Genomic DNA, 15,472 nt, shown 5'->3' with positions numbered 1-15,472 from the left:
GGCATGGTTGATGCACCTAGTAGGTGATCCCACTAGACCCAAGCTGATAGGCAAACACACCCTTGCTGAGACAGAAGCTGGAGCTTCAACTGTACCAGCCCCATTCCCTGCTGGTTGAGTCTTTGAGTTTCAGGAGCTGGCAGTGCTTAGGAGAAGATGAGGTCTGTGTCCAGGCAAGGGTCGAAGCAGGCGACACGTGAGAGAGAGTGATCAGGGTCCGTAGCAGAGGTCAATACCAGGAGAGTAGACCAAGACAAACAAGACAAGGAGAGGCATGAACAGGGCAAGGGTGACGACAGACAAGGACTGGGGAATAATCAAGGCAAGGACAGGCATGGAAAGAACAAAAGCAAGACAAGGAAAAAGGCAGGACACAGGCAGAGAGACAAGGCAACACGGAGACACAAGAGCAACATGAACTGCAAGACAAGGAAGAGGACCTGTTGCTGAGACATTGGAGGGGAGCGCAGCTGAGCCTAAAGTACCCAACCATGCTGATGTCATCACCTGGTGCCATCTGAGTTTTCCCACTGTGGGGCCTTTAAGTTCGGGACAGTGGTGTGCCACCTAAGGTGGGCACAGGAGAGAGGAGGAGTGGCAGAATGATAGTGTTCCTGCCACTGAGGAGCTTTGCGGCATCTGGGGACAAATTGGCCGGTCATGGGTCCATCCTGTGAGTATCCCATATTTTATTGTTATCCTGCTAGCAGGGCCTATACAAATGTCTTAGAGAAGACAGGCCTAGTTGACTACAAAAGAGCCCAGTTGGATAAATGAAAGAAAACTCAGATCTAATTTATAAATCTTCTGAAGAAGTAGGTTGCCCCAGTCTGCGGACTGGTACAAGAGGAAGACATTGGCCCAGAGGTCCCCCCAGAAGGGGTCCAAACCCAGATTCCTTTTGGAGAGGAACTCTCCACTGCCCAGAAAGCCAATTTAAAGTAGCTACTGGAGCGAAACAAAGATGTCTTCTCCAACTTACCAGGTCAAACCCACCTTGTGTAGCATAACATCATTATGCTTTCTGAAGTTGTGGTGCAGCAGCAGCTGTATCGGATTCCTGAGGCCAGGCGCTGTATCAATTTGGCCGAAGTGAAGGAGCTGTTCAGGCTTGGAGTTATAGTGATTTCTAGCAATGATTGGTCCTCTCCCATCATACTAGTGCCAAAGCCAGATGATAGCATCATAAGAACATAAGAACAGGCTTTATATTGACTTTAAAAAGGTCAACGAGGTCTAGAAGCTCGATGCATACCCGATGCCCTGAGTGGACGAACTGATTGAGCGTCGGGTTGACCCAATTCATTTCCACCTTGGACCCCACAAAAGGATATTGGCAGGTGCCTCTCACACCATTGGTGAAGGAAAAGATTGCATTTTGTACATCAGATGGATTCTTCCAGTTCACCATCCTCCTTTTTGGACTCCATGGGGCCCTTGTAATATTTCAACACTTGGTTAACCACCTGCTGTGCTCGCATCAAGGTTATGCAGCCACCTACTTGGATGACATCATGGTACACAGCCCAGAATGGAGGATACATCTAAGCCACCTCCAGGCCATACTAACAAGTTTGAGGAAAGCAGGACTGACAGCCAATCCCAAGAAGTGCTTGCTGAGAGGGCAAGAAGTCCAGTCCCTCGGCTATACCCTTGGGAAGGGGAATTTCCATCTGCATACCCGGAATGTTGAGGTGATCATCTCGGTGCTAATCCCACAAACAAAAGCAAACGTGAGAGCTTTCTTAGTCCTCACGGTATTATAGAAGTTTCATACCTAATTACTCAAAGAAGGCAGAATCTTTCACATGGGCACTGTTACAGAAAGCATCAGACAAGGTCCAATGATCCGCCAGAGCAGTGAAGGCTTTTCAGGCTCTGAAAGGGGTGTTATGCTTTGAAACAGGATTTCGCGGAACCTTTCACGGTGCAAACCCATGCCTCAGAAGTAGGCTTGAAGCAGTCTTAGTCCAAGAGAAGGATGGCCAAGAACACCCCATGGCATATCTTAGCAGGAATCTGATGACACGGGAGAGTTGTTACTCAACAATTGAGAAGGAGGCCTTGGCAGTTAAGTGGGCCTTAAAGACTTTTTGATACTATCTCCTAGATGGCAGTTCATGCTCGTAATAGATCATCAACTTCTCATATGGATAAATAGGAACATGGAGTAAAGTGCAAGTGTGATGAAGTTGCTCCGAGCCCTGCAACCCTTCAGCTATAAGATACGACCTAGAGCAGGAAAGGAACACAGCAATGCAGATTTCCTGTCTAGAGAAGTGTCCCTAGTACAGGCAGGTGCTCACCCTGGTTAGGATGAGCTGAGGGGGAGGGTATGTGAGGAAGTGTCTAGGAAACTCACTCAGCTGTGGCCAGTCCCTTAAGGTGTTCTCTCTGGCCTGGTCCTCCTTAAGAACCAGCCCTGCAAGGGATTCTGGTTGAAGGGAGGCTCCCCTCACCACAGTTTAAGGAGTTAGGGCCCAGAATGGTTAGAGGATCCCCAGGGAACAGACAGGAAGCTAGCATCTAGACAGACAACTTATGTGTAATACTTTTGAAGCTGCATTTAAGAACTGCTGAGGAAAGCAGCCTGTGTACTGTTGTTTTTGTTCTGTGAATAAACTTTTGTGTGTGTGTGTGTGTGTGTGAAGCAACCAGAGTCTTGCCTGCTTCCATTCCCCTGGCTGTTTCCCAAGCCAATGCCGTTCCTAGCTACCACCTGCTCCTTGTAGGCAACTTCCATGCATTCAACTTAGTTGAGCCCTTTTGGGGGGAGGGGGGTGTCTCAGTGAACCTCTGGTAGGTCCCCTCCCCTGTTCTCTCTCTCCCTTCCCCTTCCCATGCATGTGGCTATACTCTCTATAAAGTTATATTGGAGAAAAACAAAAGAGCTGGATTACTGGGAGCAGCAGTTCACAGAGAGAGAGAGGGTGTGTTTGTGCAACATCTGTGGGGCCCAGCTACTTCTGAAGATGACATTAAGGGCCCCTGGATAGGTTCTCTCCAGTGGCTTGCATACCTGGCCTACTTCTAATACCATTAAAAAAATACATAAAAAATACATAAACATGAGAGATTAACTCATTGCCAAAAATAACTGTTTGTGGAGCCTGCCACAGTCGTAGCATGGGCTCATTCTGCCTCATGTGCAATGCTGATGGGAACTCCTAGAAAGCTCCTCCTGCAGATTCAGTGTCTGACCTAGAACCTTTGGGCTCCTCCATTCCTACAGGACAAAGGGAAAAAGCACTTTTGGGCACATCAGGGGATTTCAACACAGTCGCAGGGAATGTTGTCGACTCCCTTGTTGCCAGCCATTTTGACTGTACCCTCTGAGGCCCCTATCCTGAGGGGGAAGGCACCTGGCAATTCCCAAGGGATAAGAACATAAGAAATGGAGTTTCATTACTCTAGGGTGCATTTTCCCAGAGTTTTTGGTGATTATGCACCAGAGACTGTGCTCTGCCGAGGTCTGGTGAAAGCGGTTTACTGCTGGGCTTGGCATGGGTTCCATCCTGCTGACCACTGTGGCTTCACTCCAAAGTGGCCAAGGTTGCCGCCAGGTGTCTTGGGTTTCTTGGCTGCCCTCGCTGCCTCTGAATCCCCTAGGTGATCGGGTATGGATAACCAGTCAGACCTGGATGATTCATTGGACTCCTTAGAGGAAGGGGAGAGCTCTTCTGAGAATGAGGGTATCATGGTTGTTAGACTCTTCAATTTGGAATAGCTTCCTGCTCTCATTACACAAGATATAAGATTTTAAGGTAGGGAGAGAAACGATTTTGAAGGCCTTTCCTCTCCATAAAGCCTTGAAATTCATGATGCTGGCAGAATGGGAATCCCCGCAGGGAATTGTAAAACTTAAGGCACATACAAAGTCTGTTTCAGTAATCTTTGGTTTATAAGATGACAAGAGCTCACAGTTAAAAACAGAGCCTGCTTATATGCCTTTTTCACTGTAATTAAGGGATATCCCCTTAGGTTCAATTTTAATTGTGTTGCAAATATATCATATTAGATCAACCTCAAAGAGTGTTAAAAATCCAGTTCAGATCAAATATAGAATCACCCTAATGTGACGTTAATGATGATGAATTTTAGAATATTATGGGCAAGACCATAATACTGCGCTGACTGCACACGTGTAAAGCTCATGGATTTCACTCTACTTTTGAGCATAGTATATTGTTGTAATTATTGATCTGTCCGTATTTGTGCAATTTTTTTAAATCAAATTTTTAAATGCAAATAAAACTTATCTTACTAGTCCATAAGGATCTTGAAGCTGCACTAATCTTGACGATGTTGTGAGCCTAACACTGCCATGGCTTTTTGAATTGTAGTTTAGCAGCTTGCAGACTTGGTGTGAGAAGAGCAGTCAGTCTGTGGACAACACGTAGCCCATCTGTCCCTTCTCCTCATGATGTCCATAGACACTGACCGCTTTTCTGAAACCAAGTCTGCAAGCTGCTAAGCTACAATTAGAGTTGTGTATACAACATCAGGTTTAGTACAGCTTCAAGATCCTTATGAACCTATAAGTTCTATTCACATTTAAAAATTTAATTTTAAAAATTGCACAAATACTGGTCAGACCAATGATTACAACAACTTACTATACTCAAAAGTAGAGTGAAATGCATGAGCTTTACATGTGTGCAGTAAGCGCAGTATGATGGTCTTACCCTTGATATTCTAAAATTTCTTATCAACGTCACATTAGAGTAATTCTATATTTGTTCTGCAAATATATATCAAACATTCATTGTGAAAATCTTGAAAACCTACCTGCATTCTTCATCCTGCATTGCTCCCCTCCATTCCCTTCTGTTTTTCCCCTAGGTGCCTCTCTTATTTTCCTTCCTTCTTTGTATGTAAAGCTTCTTTATCCCATATATACCACTTTTCTCCCATTTCCCTCCAGTTTTACGGCTTCACATGTCACAGGAAGGCAATCAGGATGCCAGTAACATGGAGACAATATGAGACCACAAGCTCCCAGTCTTCATGGCTCCTTCTCCTCCCTGTTCGCTTTCTGTTTAGAAAGAAGGTACATAAATAGAGGAGGGGAAGCAGTTGTAGGGACTTTTGCTTTGTCCTCCGAGCTTCTGTCCTCCTGAGTCTTTTCCTTCAGCAGCCTGTTGGTGGTAGAGGAGTAGGAGCCAGTCCCATGGCAGCTGCAGAACATTTTTTAGGTAGCCAGTGAGATGGCCACAAACATGTCTCCCCTTCCTCTCTGGCTCAAGTGGAGGGAGACATGCCAGTATTTAACTACGTTGGGCTTTTGGTGCCAGCAAGAAAGTTTTAGGTCACCAGACATCTAGGAAATTTCCAACTAAAGCAAATCTTGAAAGGTATTGGGCATTAGTATTTATGTGCAATAAAAGTTATCCACAAATTTGTGAAAATGGCCTGTAAGGTTTGAGTTGATTTCCATTGAATGACTAGGCACAAATATCTATATAAATATGCTCGTGAATGCGAGTATATTAATCTTGTTTCATTTTTATTTTAGCTGTTTGTTTTTTGCACAATTACTGTAAGCCCATACTTACTGTTTTTATGAGCACTATTGGAGTTCTAGGAGTTTACAGAGATAAGGTAAATTCCCCTGAAAGCAGTAATGCCTTCTTTTAATAACAAAATTCAAATTAGTGAAGGACACAAACCTTATATACTGTGTAGAACTGCAGAATATTGAAAATCTCTGGAGGGGATCAAATCTATTCCTGAAGCCTGTAGGTTATGCTACCTTTCAACAGAAAAACTGGTTTGATTAAAATAATGCTAAGATTCAAGCTATTCTTGGGTAGAAGAGAAGAGTGTATGTTGCCTAATGAAATGATGCTTTATCCTAATGAAAGGATAAATATCAACTTCTCAAAGCCAAAGCCCAAAGGAGGATCTGAGAAATCAAAGCCAAGTAAGTTGGTGTGTGGGAACTATTGAGGCATTGTTCTTCTCTCAAGGAAAATCCTTGCCCATATCTTCCTAAACCTTTGCCTTCCGCTTGTTGAGAATTTCTTGCTGGAGTTTCAGGATAGGTTTCTCATCCCATGGGACAACTGACATGATTTTTTTGTAGCTCCCTCGGATCAAAGACACATATTTACCTGGGCCTCTATATATTTTTCATTGATTTCATTAAGACTTTTGATTCTATCAGTTGTGAAGCTCTGTAGATTCACAAAACATTGTCATCCTCTGTGTAGACCCCTAGTATCTGCTGATGGATCCGTTTTGGAACCCCTGGCTAAGTTTTGTTGACCTTTTTTGCACCCTTTTTTGCAACCTTTTGTCCGACAAGCGGCTTCATGCATTCAAGATACCTCTCACATGCTTAGAAAATGATCTACATTAAGGGACAGATTTTAAAAGCCTACGCGCACTGGGCCTATTTTCAAAAGGCCTAGTGGCGCGCGTAAAGCCCTGGGATGCGTGTAAGTCCCGGGGCTTGAAAAAATGGGCGGTCCGGGGGTGAGGCATGGGCAGGGTGGTCTGGGGGCGGGTCTTGGGCATAGCCAGAGGCCTCTCCACTGCCGCTGGTCCTGGGGATTGTGCGCCGGCATTTGGCCAGTGTGCGAAAGTTGTGCCTTCTCTGGCAGGCGTAACTTCAGAAATAAAGGTACCAGGGGTTTTTTTGTTCGGGCTGGGGGGCGGGACAGGGAGGGGAAGGTGGGGGGGGCGGAATGGGGAAAGCCAGCTGGTCTCCCCGAGGGCTATGCTCGCACAAGGTGCATTAATGTGCAACCCCTTGCACGCGCCGACCCCTGATTTTATAACATGCGCACGGCAGCGCACGCATGTTATAAAATCGGGCGGACATTTGTGTGTGCGTGTAGGTTTAAAAATCCGGCCCTAAATGAATTACCAGCAAACTCCTTTTTTGTGAGTTTAGACATAGAAACTTTGTATACTAGTGTCCCGCAGGAGACAGCATTGGCAATTGAAAGTGACATTTTATCACAATAAAGGCACATTGGGAGGTTTTTCAAAGACCAATGATTGGCTCACCTGTAAATGTGTAAAAGTCTTGGTGAAGACCTACACTTGGGCTCTGAGGTCTTTTTCCTCCATTAAGGGGTACATTTCAGATTTTAAATTTAGGCGGAGTAAAGTGTGTGGTGTAAAGTCTTTTTTTCTTCTCTAAGAGATAAACATATCCATTCAATCTTTCAGATTCTTCCTAATTTTATCCAATTCTGGAACATAGTTAAGCTTGTAGATTTTGCAAAATTTGGCAGACAGTTCAATTCCTAGGTAGGTAAGACCATCCAATGCTCTACGGAACGAGGTCAGTTCTCTGGACGCCTGTACTTTATCCCCAATAAGAAGCAAGTTAGACTTCTCATAATTGACATGATATACGGACACTTCTCTATCCTCCTACAATAATTTCATCAAACATAGGCTGGACACCTCCAATTGAGACAAATATAGTAAAATACCATCTGCTTAGAAAGGATGGTCAGTACCCTCCATTTTGAAGCGCAAAACACCAGCACTATCCCTGAGAGCTTGTGTAAGGGGTTCTATTGCCAGATTTAAGAGGAAAGAGGACAACGGACAGCCCTGCCTAGCACTACATTGAATTTCAAATTTCAGTGTAACTGTATCATCACCTTGACAAAAGACTAAAGAGAAAAATATATGGCTCAAATTTAATAACTGAATTCTTCTGGGAAGCCAAACATTCAATATCCTGATTAAAAAGGGCCACTTTTTCGTGTCAAAAGCCTTATTTGCATCTAAGGCAATAATTGCTTCTACCCACTTATGGGATTTAGAAACATGCAATAGATTAAAAAGTCTTCTAGAATTCTTTATGGATTCACACCCCTTTATGAATCCCATTTGATCTGCGTGACTAATCAAGGGCATAATGTGTTCCAGCCTCAACTGCAGAATCTTTGCTAAGGTTTTTATATATCAGCCTATATGCTCCCATGTGAACCTCGCGCCCCCCCCCCCCCCTTTTTTTTTTTTTTTGCAGATAAGCACTATGGACTGAATTTTAAAAGCATTGCTCACTCTTAAGAAGCCCATATACACATAGAGAGAGGAATAACCAGTAAGAAAAAGGTGATAATCACTTTGTACAGGTCCTTGGTGAGGCCTCACCTGGAGTATTGTGTTCAGTTGTGGAGACCATATCTCAAAAGGGACAGGGACAGGATGGAGGCAGTCCAGAGAAGGGAAATCAAAATGGTGGTGGTGGGGGGGGGTCTCCATCAAATGACTTATGAGGAGAGGCTGAAGGACCTAAATATGTATACCCTGGAGGAGAGGAGGTGCAGGAGTCGGGGATATGATAGAATCCTTCATATACCTTAAAGGTTTTAATCATGTACAATTGATAAACCTTTTTTGTTGGAAAGAAATCAGTAGAACTAGGGTTCACGTAATGAAACTCCAGGGCGAATGACTCAGAACCAACGTCTGGAAATATTTCTTCACAGAGAGGGTGAATGCCTGGAATGCCCTTCCGGAGGAGGTGGTGAAGACAAAAACAGTGAAAGATTTCAAAGGGGCATGGGATAAACACTGTGGATCCCTAAAGGTTAGAGGATGGAAATGAAGAAAAGCATAAATGGGGGTAACTTGCTGGTGGTTCGGTTCCTACTCTTAACCAATAAACCTTTATACTGTTGATGCAACTCCATTATTGCTCTCTGATATAACTCCATGATTGTTCTCTGCTTTAATGGCAGGGGGAAAAGGGGAATTAGATTTGGACAGCAACCAACAGGGACATTGAATTTTACGGTCTGGGAAAACAAGCATGGGGGTAACTTGCTGATGCAGCTGCTACTACCCTTAACCAATAAGCCTGATACCTTTGATGCAATTCTGTTACTCTCTGCTTCAACAGGGAATTGGACTTAGACAATAACCAACAAGTACCCTGACTTTGACAGTTTGGGAAACTAAGTATGGGGTTGACCTGTATTGTGTGGCAGATGCTGCCATAAGCTTGCTGGGCAGACCGGATGGACTGTTTGGTCCTTTTCTGCCATCATTTTCTATGTTCTTTATACTGCATATTGTTGACCTCTATTGATTTACTTTTTTTTATTTTAAACAAAAAAAACAAACAAACAGTGTTAAGTATTAGAAGAAGCAGAAGACTGATGAGCCCCTAGCCATTTTGTCACTTCTATTTCTTTTTCATGCTGAAATGATACTATTTTTAGAAAATCAATTCTGACTCTTCTACAGTAGCAAGGATTGTCCATCTCCTGACAAATTTGAATCTTATTGCAAGTAGGAGGCATAATTGCTTTAACTGTAAACATCATAGTTCAATGGTGTCTCTTATTCCCTATAAAAATAACTTTACGAGTTATAATAACAATATACGAGTGTTTCTTATTTTGTGAGGTATAAATTGACCGGGTCGTTCATCGAAATGCGTTATGGTGTTAATGCACACAATAACACATTAACAATGCAATAAGAACAGTATGCAAATTTTTGAGAGGGGCGAGATCAGGGAGGAGTTTGGGTGGGGTTTAGTAAAATGAAGGGCAATATCGCACCGTGCAATAGTATAACACATGCTATCGCATGGTTTTACTGCCAGAAATAACTACACCTTTTTTTTTCCCTGGTATTAAGCTGTGCGATATGCCCGAAATGGCCATAACGCAATTCACAATACATTTTTAGAATTGCATTTTGGCCATTTTTGAGAGGGGAGAAGAAGGGGTGGAGTGGAGTAGAGAGAGAGAGCCTCTGGGGAGGACCTCACAGTGTGCAACTATTTATATCTCTATAGGAGGGCCATGTAGTAGGTCGAGGTGAGGTGTTGGTGGTGGTTTAGGGGCCAGTTTCTCATGTAGAGTGAGATGTATGAACAGCACAGTGTATACCTTGGTGAAGATTTGAAGTCAATTGGAGTGAGGAAAGTCTCACAAAAATGAAATTTTGTACTATGTTATCTCACGCTAGCTTGATGGTACCCTGTTATAGAGTCCATCAAGTTAGAGTGAGAGAACATAGTAGAAATGGCATCTTTGTGAGACTTTCCTCACTCCAATTGACTTCAAATCTTCACCAAGGTGTACTGTGCTGCTTGTACATCTCACTCTACATGAGAAACTGGTCCCTAAAGTCTAAACCACCACAACACCTCACCTCGACCTATTAGATGGCCCTCCTATAGAGATATAAATACTTCACTATTATGAGGGCCTTGTAGATAGTCAGAGTCTCACTCTTTCTCTCTGTGAAAATAGGAATTATTGCGTGGTCCAATAAGTTTACTGCACCAAGCAATACTACCGATGCAAACTGGTATGTTACCGCTTGGTGTGGTAATTCTAAAATTTCCTTAAGCATACTCCTTTTTCTTAACATGGGAGTTATCAATGCGTTAATAACGCATTTTATTGAATCTAGGGGTAAGGAAGCAAATGAAGCTTCTTTTTCGTGGGTGTATTTTGCTTGAGGAGAATTTAAGCTCCAGAAAAAGAATAAAAAATCAGGGGGAGGGAAACATTCCGGCTTTTCAAATGTTACAAGATATATTTCCATTCTTACAGCTTTGCCATTACATTCATTCCTTTTCCTCGATGGGTCTTCATACATCCATAGTAGAGAAAATAGAGGATTTCTTTTGTGTTGAGAGACAAAAACTTTCTTTATCTTTAATATATAAAGCCCTCCAAAAATTATATACAGCAGACTGGATTACATCTTTATAGGAGCATTGGAGGAAGGCAGGGGACTTTCACATTAACAATAATCTACTTCCAGCATGCTTTCAAAGCCTTCCGGGCCTTTCGTCTAATAGCTCCATTGAAGAAATGCAATTTAAATTCCTGCATAGAGCATTCATCTCTCCTGCTACAGCATTTAAAATATGTCTAACCCCGTTTACAACTTGTAGAAAATGTTCATTGGGGCAGGGTTCTCTTGCTTTTGGGGGTGCCCTCATATACAAGACTTTTGGAAATGTATATTAATATACATTAATAACCTAATGACAAGCTCAATCCCATTACTAGCTGATATAATCCTATTCAAAATGAGACTCACTATGTACCTCAAGAAAACAGAGGATGGTTTGCTGGTAAGGAAGTTTCTGGCCCATGGAAAGCGTTCAATTTTGTTGGTATGGCAAGAAGAGGATAAACCTTCCTTCTGGCAATGGCACAATGCAATCCAGTCCATGATGTCTATGGAGTCAATGGCAGCATATTCCTCGTATTATGCCGGACTCAAATTTTGAAATATTTGGGAACGTTATATTTACTCTGTTTCACATCAGGCTTAGAAGTCTTGTTCTGAATTCTCTTTAAAATAAATAGCAACTTGATCTGTATATGTTTCAAGGGAAAGGGGGGAGTGGTAGTAGGGATATAGAGGGGGAATAGAATGATTCTCTTACTAGCTGGGTGTACAAGAGTACGACACTTAGCTAATTCACTGATAATGGACTTTTAGTGGGGAGGCTTAAGAACATTTATTGATACAGATAATCTGTTACTGTCTAGGATAGTAATGTTTGGGATTAAGAGAATGCTATGTTCCGGTATGAATGTTACTGTGTGTTTTTACTGGATTTCAATAAACAGATTGGAACTAAAAACAGAATTGAACAACTTCACCGACTTCGTATCCCAGTTAAATTTGGGTGCTTACTGAAAGATCTAAAATAGCATTAAGAATTGCCATCATTTTCCTGGATTAGTAGTGTTTACTGCCATAGCTTAACTGTTTGTTATTCCATTGATAAATGTCTATGTTGATGATTGTGTTTAAATTTTTCTGTTGGTGTGGAAGGTTTCTTTAAAGTTAAATAGACTATTGAATTGCAGCATAGTAACTTTGTTTTGTTTTTTCTTTCTTTCTTAAGGATTCAGGAGTTGTCTTTCAACATGTCAGGACTCTAATTGCCAGTTCATTCTTCGGAAGTCTAATAATCAACTTTGTAGTATTCAGTCAGTGGCTTTTTGTAACTAATCTGGCAGCAGAAGAGGAAGGTTTGATGCCTCCATAGCTCCAGGACATGGGGGAGAGTGGAGAAGCTGAAGAGCATCATACAGCAATTTAAAACAAGCTCCTTGCGTACCCTATTTTGACCTCATCCTGCTTTGTCTGCTTGGTTATATGGCCCTGATGTAAAGAAGGGAACCTGTGATTCTTGGCATCAGTAAGTTCCAAAAAATTGCATGGAAGCTTGACAGCAGAAAAAGACCATTATGGCCTATCCAGTCTGCCCATCAAATTAGTAGTACTTTGGTTTGCTTGGTGGCAAACTTGAGCCAGAGAATAATCTAACGTTGAACCGAAATGTGGGGCCAATAGATTAAAATTAAAATTTCAGGTCTTGGCCCAGTGCAACCATGAAAGAAATGGGATTTCTATCACGGAAGTAATAAAATTATGAATACATTCTAAAAATGTTTTGAAAAGCGTAAAACAATGAGGGGTAGATTTTCAAACCAGCGCGCGCTACCCGACGCACACACACATACGCCCGATTTTATAATTTGCGTGCGCAGGAGCGTGCAAGTTATAAAATCTGGGGTCAGCGTGCGCAAGGGGGGGTGCACAATTGTGCACCTTGCGCGCGCCAAGTCTGCGCTGAGCCGCGCTGCCTTCCCCTGTTCCCTCCCCCGCTCTTTCCCCCCTACCTTTTTCTTCTTGTTTCTTTTATTGCAAAACTTACTTCAGCCCTGGGGCTGAAGTAGGTTGCGCATGCCAGCTGACAGCCAGGAGCCTCTGACCCCACCCCACCCCCTTGACCTCCCCCACCCCTTTTTGTAAGCCCCAGGACTTACGCGCGTTGCCGGGTCTTTTGAAAATAGGCCCAGTGCGCGTAACCTTTTGAAAATCCAGCCCTGAGATTTTACTTTTGTACTTCATTTCTTTCTGCGTTATAGACATGTAATAATGAGAATGGTAACCAGAGGAATACTTTTACTTTTCCACATATTAGAACAAGACTTCAAGTCAGTCAAATGTTGCTTTTAATCAAAATGCTCCAAATAGAAGAAATTTCAACAAGGGTACAGTCCCCCAACTCGGGCTGTGTTTCACCAGGGAGGCTGTGTCAGGAGGGATGAAATAGTTATACACCTTAACATCTATGTAAAAAAAAAAAAGGGAGAAACAATTTCACTAAAAAGGAACAGAGGCCATGGCAGAGATTGGTTGAAGGAACAGGTAATACATGCCAATTTTTGAAGCAAATAAACTTCCAAAACACCATTACCAACTTATTTTGCTTTACATCTGTTGAAAAAGAAAAGAGATTTTTCACTCAAGACATAAATAGAGAAAACTACAAGATATACAGAGAAGCCAGTATTTTGATTAAAAGCAGCAATTGATTGACTTGAAGTCTAGTTCTAATGTATGGCAAAGTAAAAGCATTCCTCTGGTTCCCTTTCTTCTTATTGCTACTAACCCATGATTACACCACCTCACCTCTTGCCTTTGCTATAGACTGATGTAATATATCCATTTTGAAAACTGCATGGTCCCTCCTCCTCCTCCCAAATGTTCATTTATTCTTAATCTAAAGATGTTGTAATTCTTATTTGATCTAATCAAAATTGTCAGACCTACAAGGAGTACAGTTTTCTTCATGACCAATATGGCTATTAGAATTCTGCACTACAAAAAGGACCCTAGCACATGCAAGACTTAGCAGGTCAACAGGCTGAAGAGAGAATATATAATTTTACTTGAGGATGTCTATAAAATTGGTATATGTTAAAAAAAAAAAAAAAAATACCCCCACAAACTTGATAGTATCTACCTGAGAGGAGAATTTGCATATTTTTTAAAAATGTTACAGTAACTGGTTTTGACATTGAAGGCTCTCAACATGCATATTTGAATTGTAGTAACCATGGAATCCAGGACTGCCCCCACACATCCCTGCTAGACTGTCAAACCCATGAAACTGACTCCTACACAGACCGTATTATAACAAGCAGACACAGGCAACTGATTCGGATTTGGAATGAACATAGGCAACTGATTCGGATTTGGAATGAACATAGGCCACAGTTTTATTATTCTAACAGTACAACTAAGCATACCCCCTGGTACTGAGCCTCAACCTTCCTTACACCCTACCCTTCTTCCCTCTCTCCCCACCCCCTGGACCTGTCCACTCCCCCTACCCATATTCTGATGCCGGCAAGCATTGTCAGAGTCAGTGTAAGCAGGGCCATTATTGCCACACCCTGCTCCGGCTGCTCTTGCAGTTCTGGTCATAAGCCCCATGCTGAGCAAAGGGGCCTCATATGCTCCACGGTGATGCCTCATACCGGGCCTGTCATGGATCACAAGACTGTTCTTGATGGTTGTGGAGCCAGACACCACCCTGCTCATACTCCATGGCCATGAACAGTAGTCGTTTTGCTGCATGGTTGCCCATAGAAACCTTTATCTTTTAGCTCCCCCAGAGCCTCAGTCACCTGCCAAAGGTAAGCCATCATTTATTACAACATCTTTAGATTATTATTATGTTGGTCTAGTCAAAAGAATAGTTTTCTTCATGACCAAGATGGTTATTAGAATTCTGCACTACTAAAAGTAAGAGGTAAATTTTAAGACCCGTGCGCATTTGCCAGCTCATGCACATGGACATGACACTTTTAATGCATACATGCATATGCACATATACATGCGCATGTTTAAAAATTGGCCATTTACGTGTACATGCGCACACAATTTCATATTGACATGCACATAATCGCGCAAATACTGCCTCTGCCGTGAAAGGGGGGATTTTACTAGGTGCTGACACAATTACTATTTTTCCCAGTTCATTCCCAGTTCGCCCCAGTAAAGGAGAGGACTTCCTAACCACACTAGTTAACTTGCCTCCATTTTGCCCTATTAGCCCTGACCCTTAAAACCCCGCTGACTACCCTATTTTTTATTTTTATTTCACAACTTATATGCCGTCCATAGCAGAAGTAAAGTTACGCAGTAGGGGATCTCTATGCGTGCTTGTGCGCATAAAGACTTACGTGCAGACTTCATGGTACAGACCCGGCCTGCCCTGCCCTGCCCATGCTCTGCCTAGACCATGCCCTTGCCCCCCGCCCTTTTTTGTGAAAAATGTTTTTTGTGCGTGTACCAGGAGAGACTCACGTACTCATGCGGTTTTTAAAATCCGCATGGCACGTGCCGGGCCAAGTCACGCACATACCTCCCGACTTTGACACACATAGGGCTTTTAAAATCGAGCAGTTAGCTGCATAGGGCCTGATTCATCAAGGCATTTTCCCATAGACACAGAGTGGGAGGAATGCCTTAGTGATTCAGGCCCATTGTTTGCCCCAAGACTTTGCAGGTCAACAAGCTGAAGAGAGAAGAAATCTGTTATTTTACATGAGGAGGTTTGTATAAATTGGATTATGTTTAAAAAAACAACAACTCACAAATTTGATAGCATCTATCTGGGGGGAGGTTTTGCATAATTTTTAAAAATGTTACTGTGATT

The 15,472-nt window shown here is 42.6% G+C and overlaps 2 protein-coding genes across 5 annotated transcripts in view; both read left to right on the top strand.

Moving 5' to 3' along the window:
• TMEM128 (transmembrane protein 128) overlaps positions 1-15,472 on the top strand; it is a 111,599-nt gene that overhangs the window by 90,615 nt on the left and 5,512 nt on the right. For 3 of the 4 annotated variants that reach the window (XM_029590973.1, XM_029590966.1, XM_029590953.1), the window contains one exon: positions 11,861-12,521. In XM_029590973.1, the coding sequence (XP_029446833.1) occupies positions 11,861-11,897 (37 nt within the window). In that variant the 3' untranslated portion in view covers positions 11,898-12,521. Of the gene's footprint in view, positions 1-11,860; positions 12,522-15,472 lie in introns of those variants that run through there. The other variant, XR_003854757.1, reaches the window with a different exon arrangement.
• LOC115085200 (proton channel OTOP1-like) overlaps positions 12,029-15,472 on the top strand; it is a 203,016-nt gene continuing 199,572 nt past the window's right edge. Inside the window, exon 1 of the mRNA XM_029590931.1 lies at positions 12,029-12,157. The gene's annotated coding sequence lies outside the window, so the exon portion shown is untranslated. The remainder of the gene's footprint in view (positions 12,158-15,472) is intronic.

The sequence above is a fragment of the Rhinatrema bivittatum genome, chromosome 1, assembly GCF_901001135.1.
Source record: "Rhinatrema bivittatum chromosome 1, aRhiBiv1.1, whole genome shotgun sequence".
Taxonomy (NCBI): domain Eukaryota; kingdom Metazoa; phylum Chordata; class Amphibia; order Gymnophiona; family Rhinatrematidae; genus Rhinatrema; species Rhinatrema bivittatum.
The sequence above is the reverse complement of the archived record's forward strand: the minus strand, read 5'-3'. Positions and strand labels throughout refer to the sequence as shown.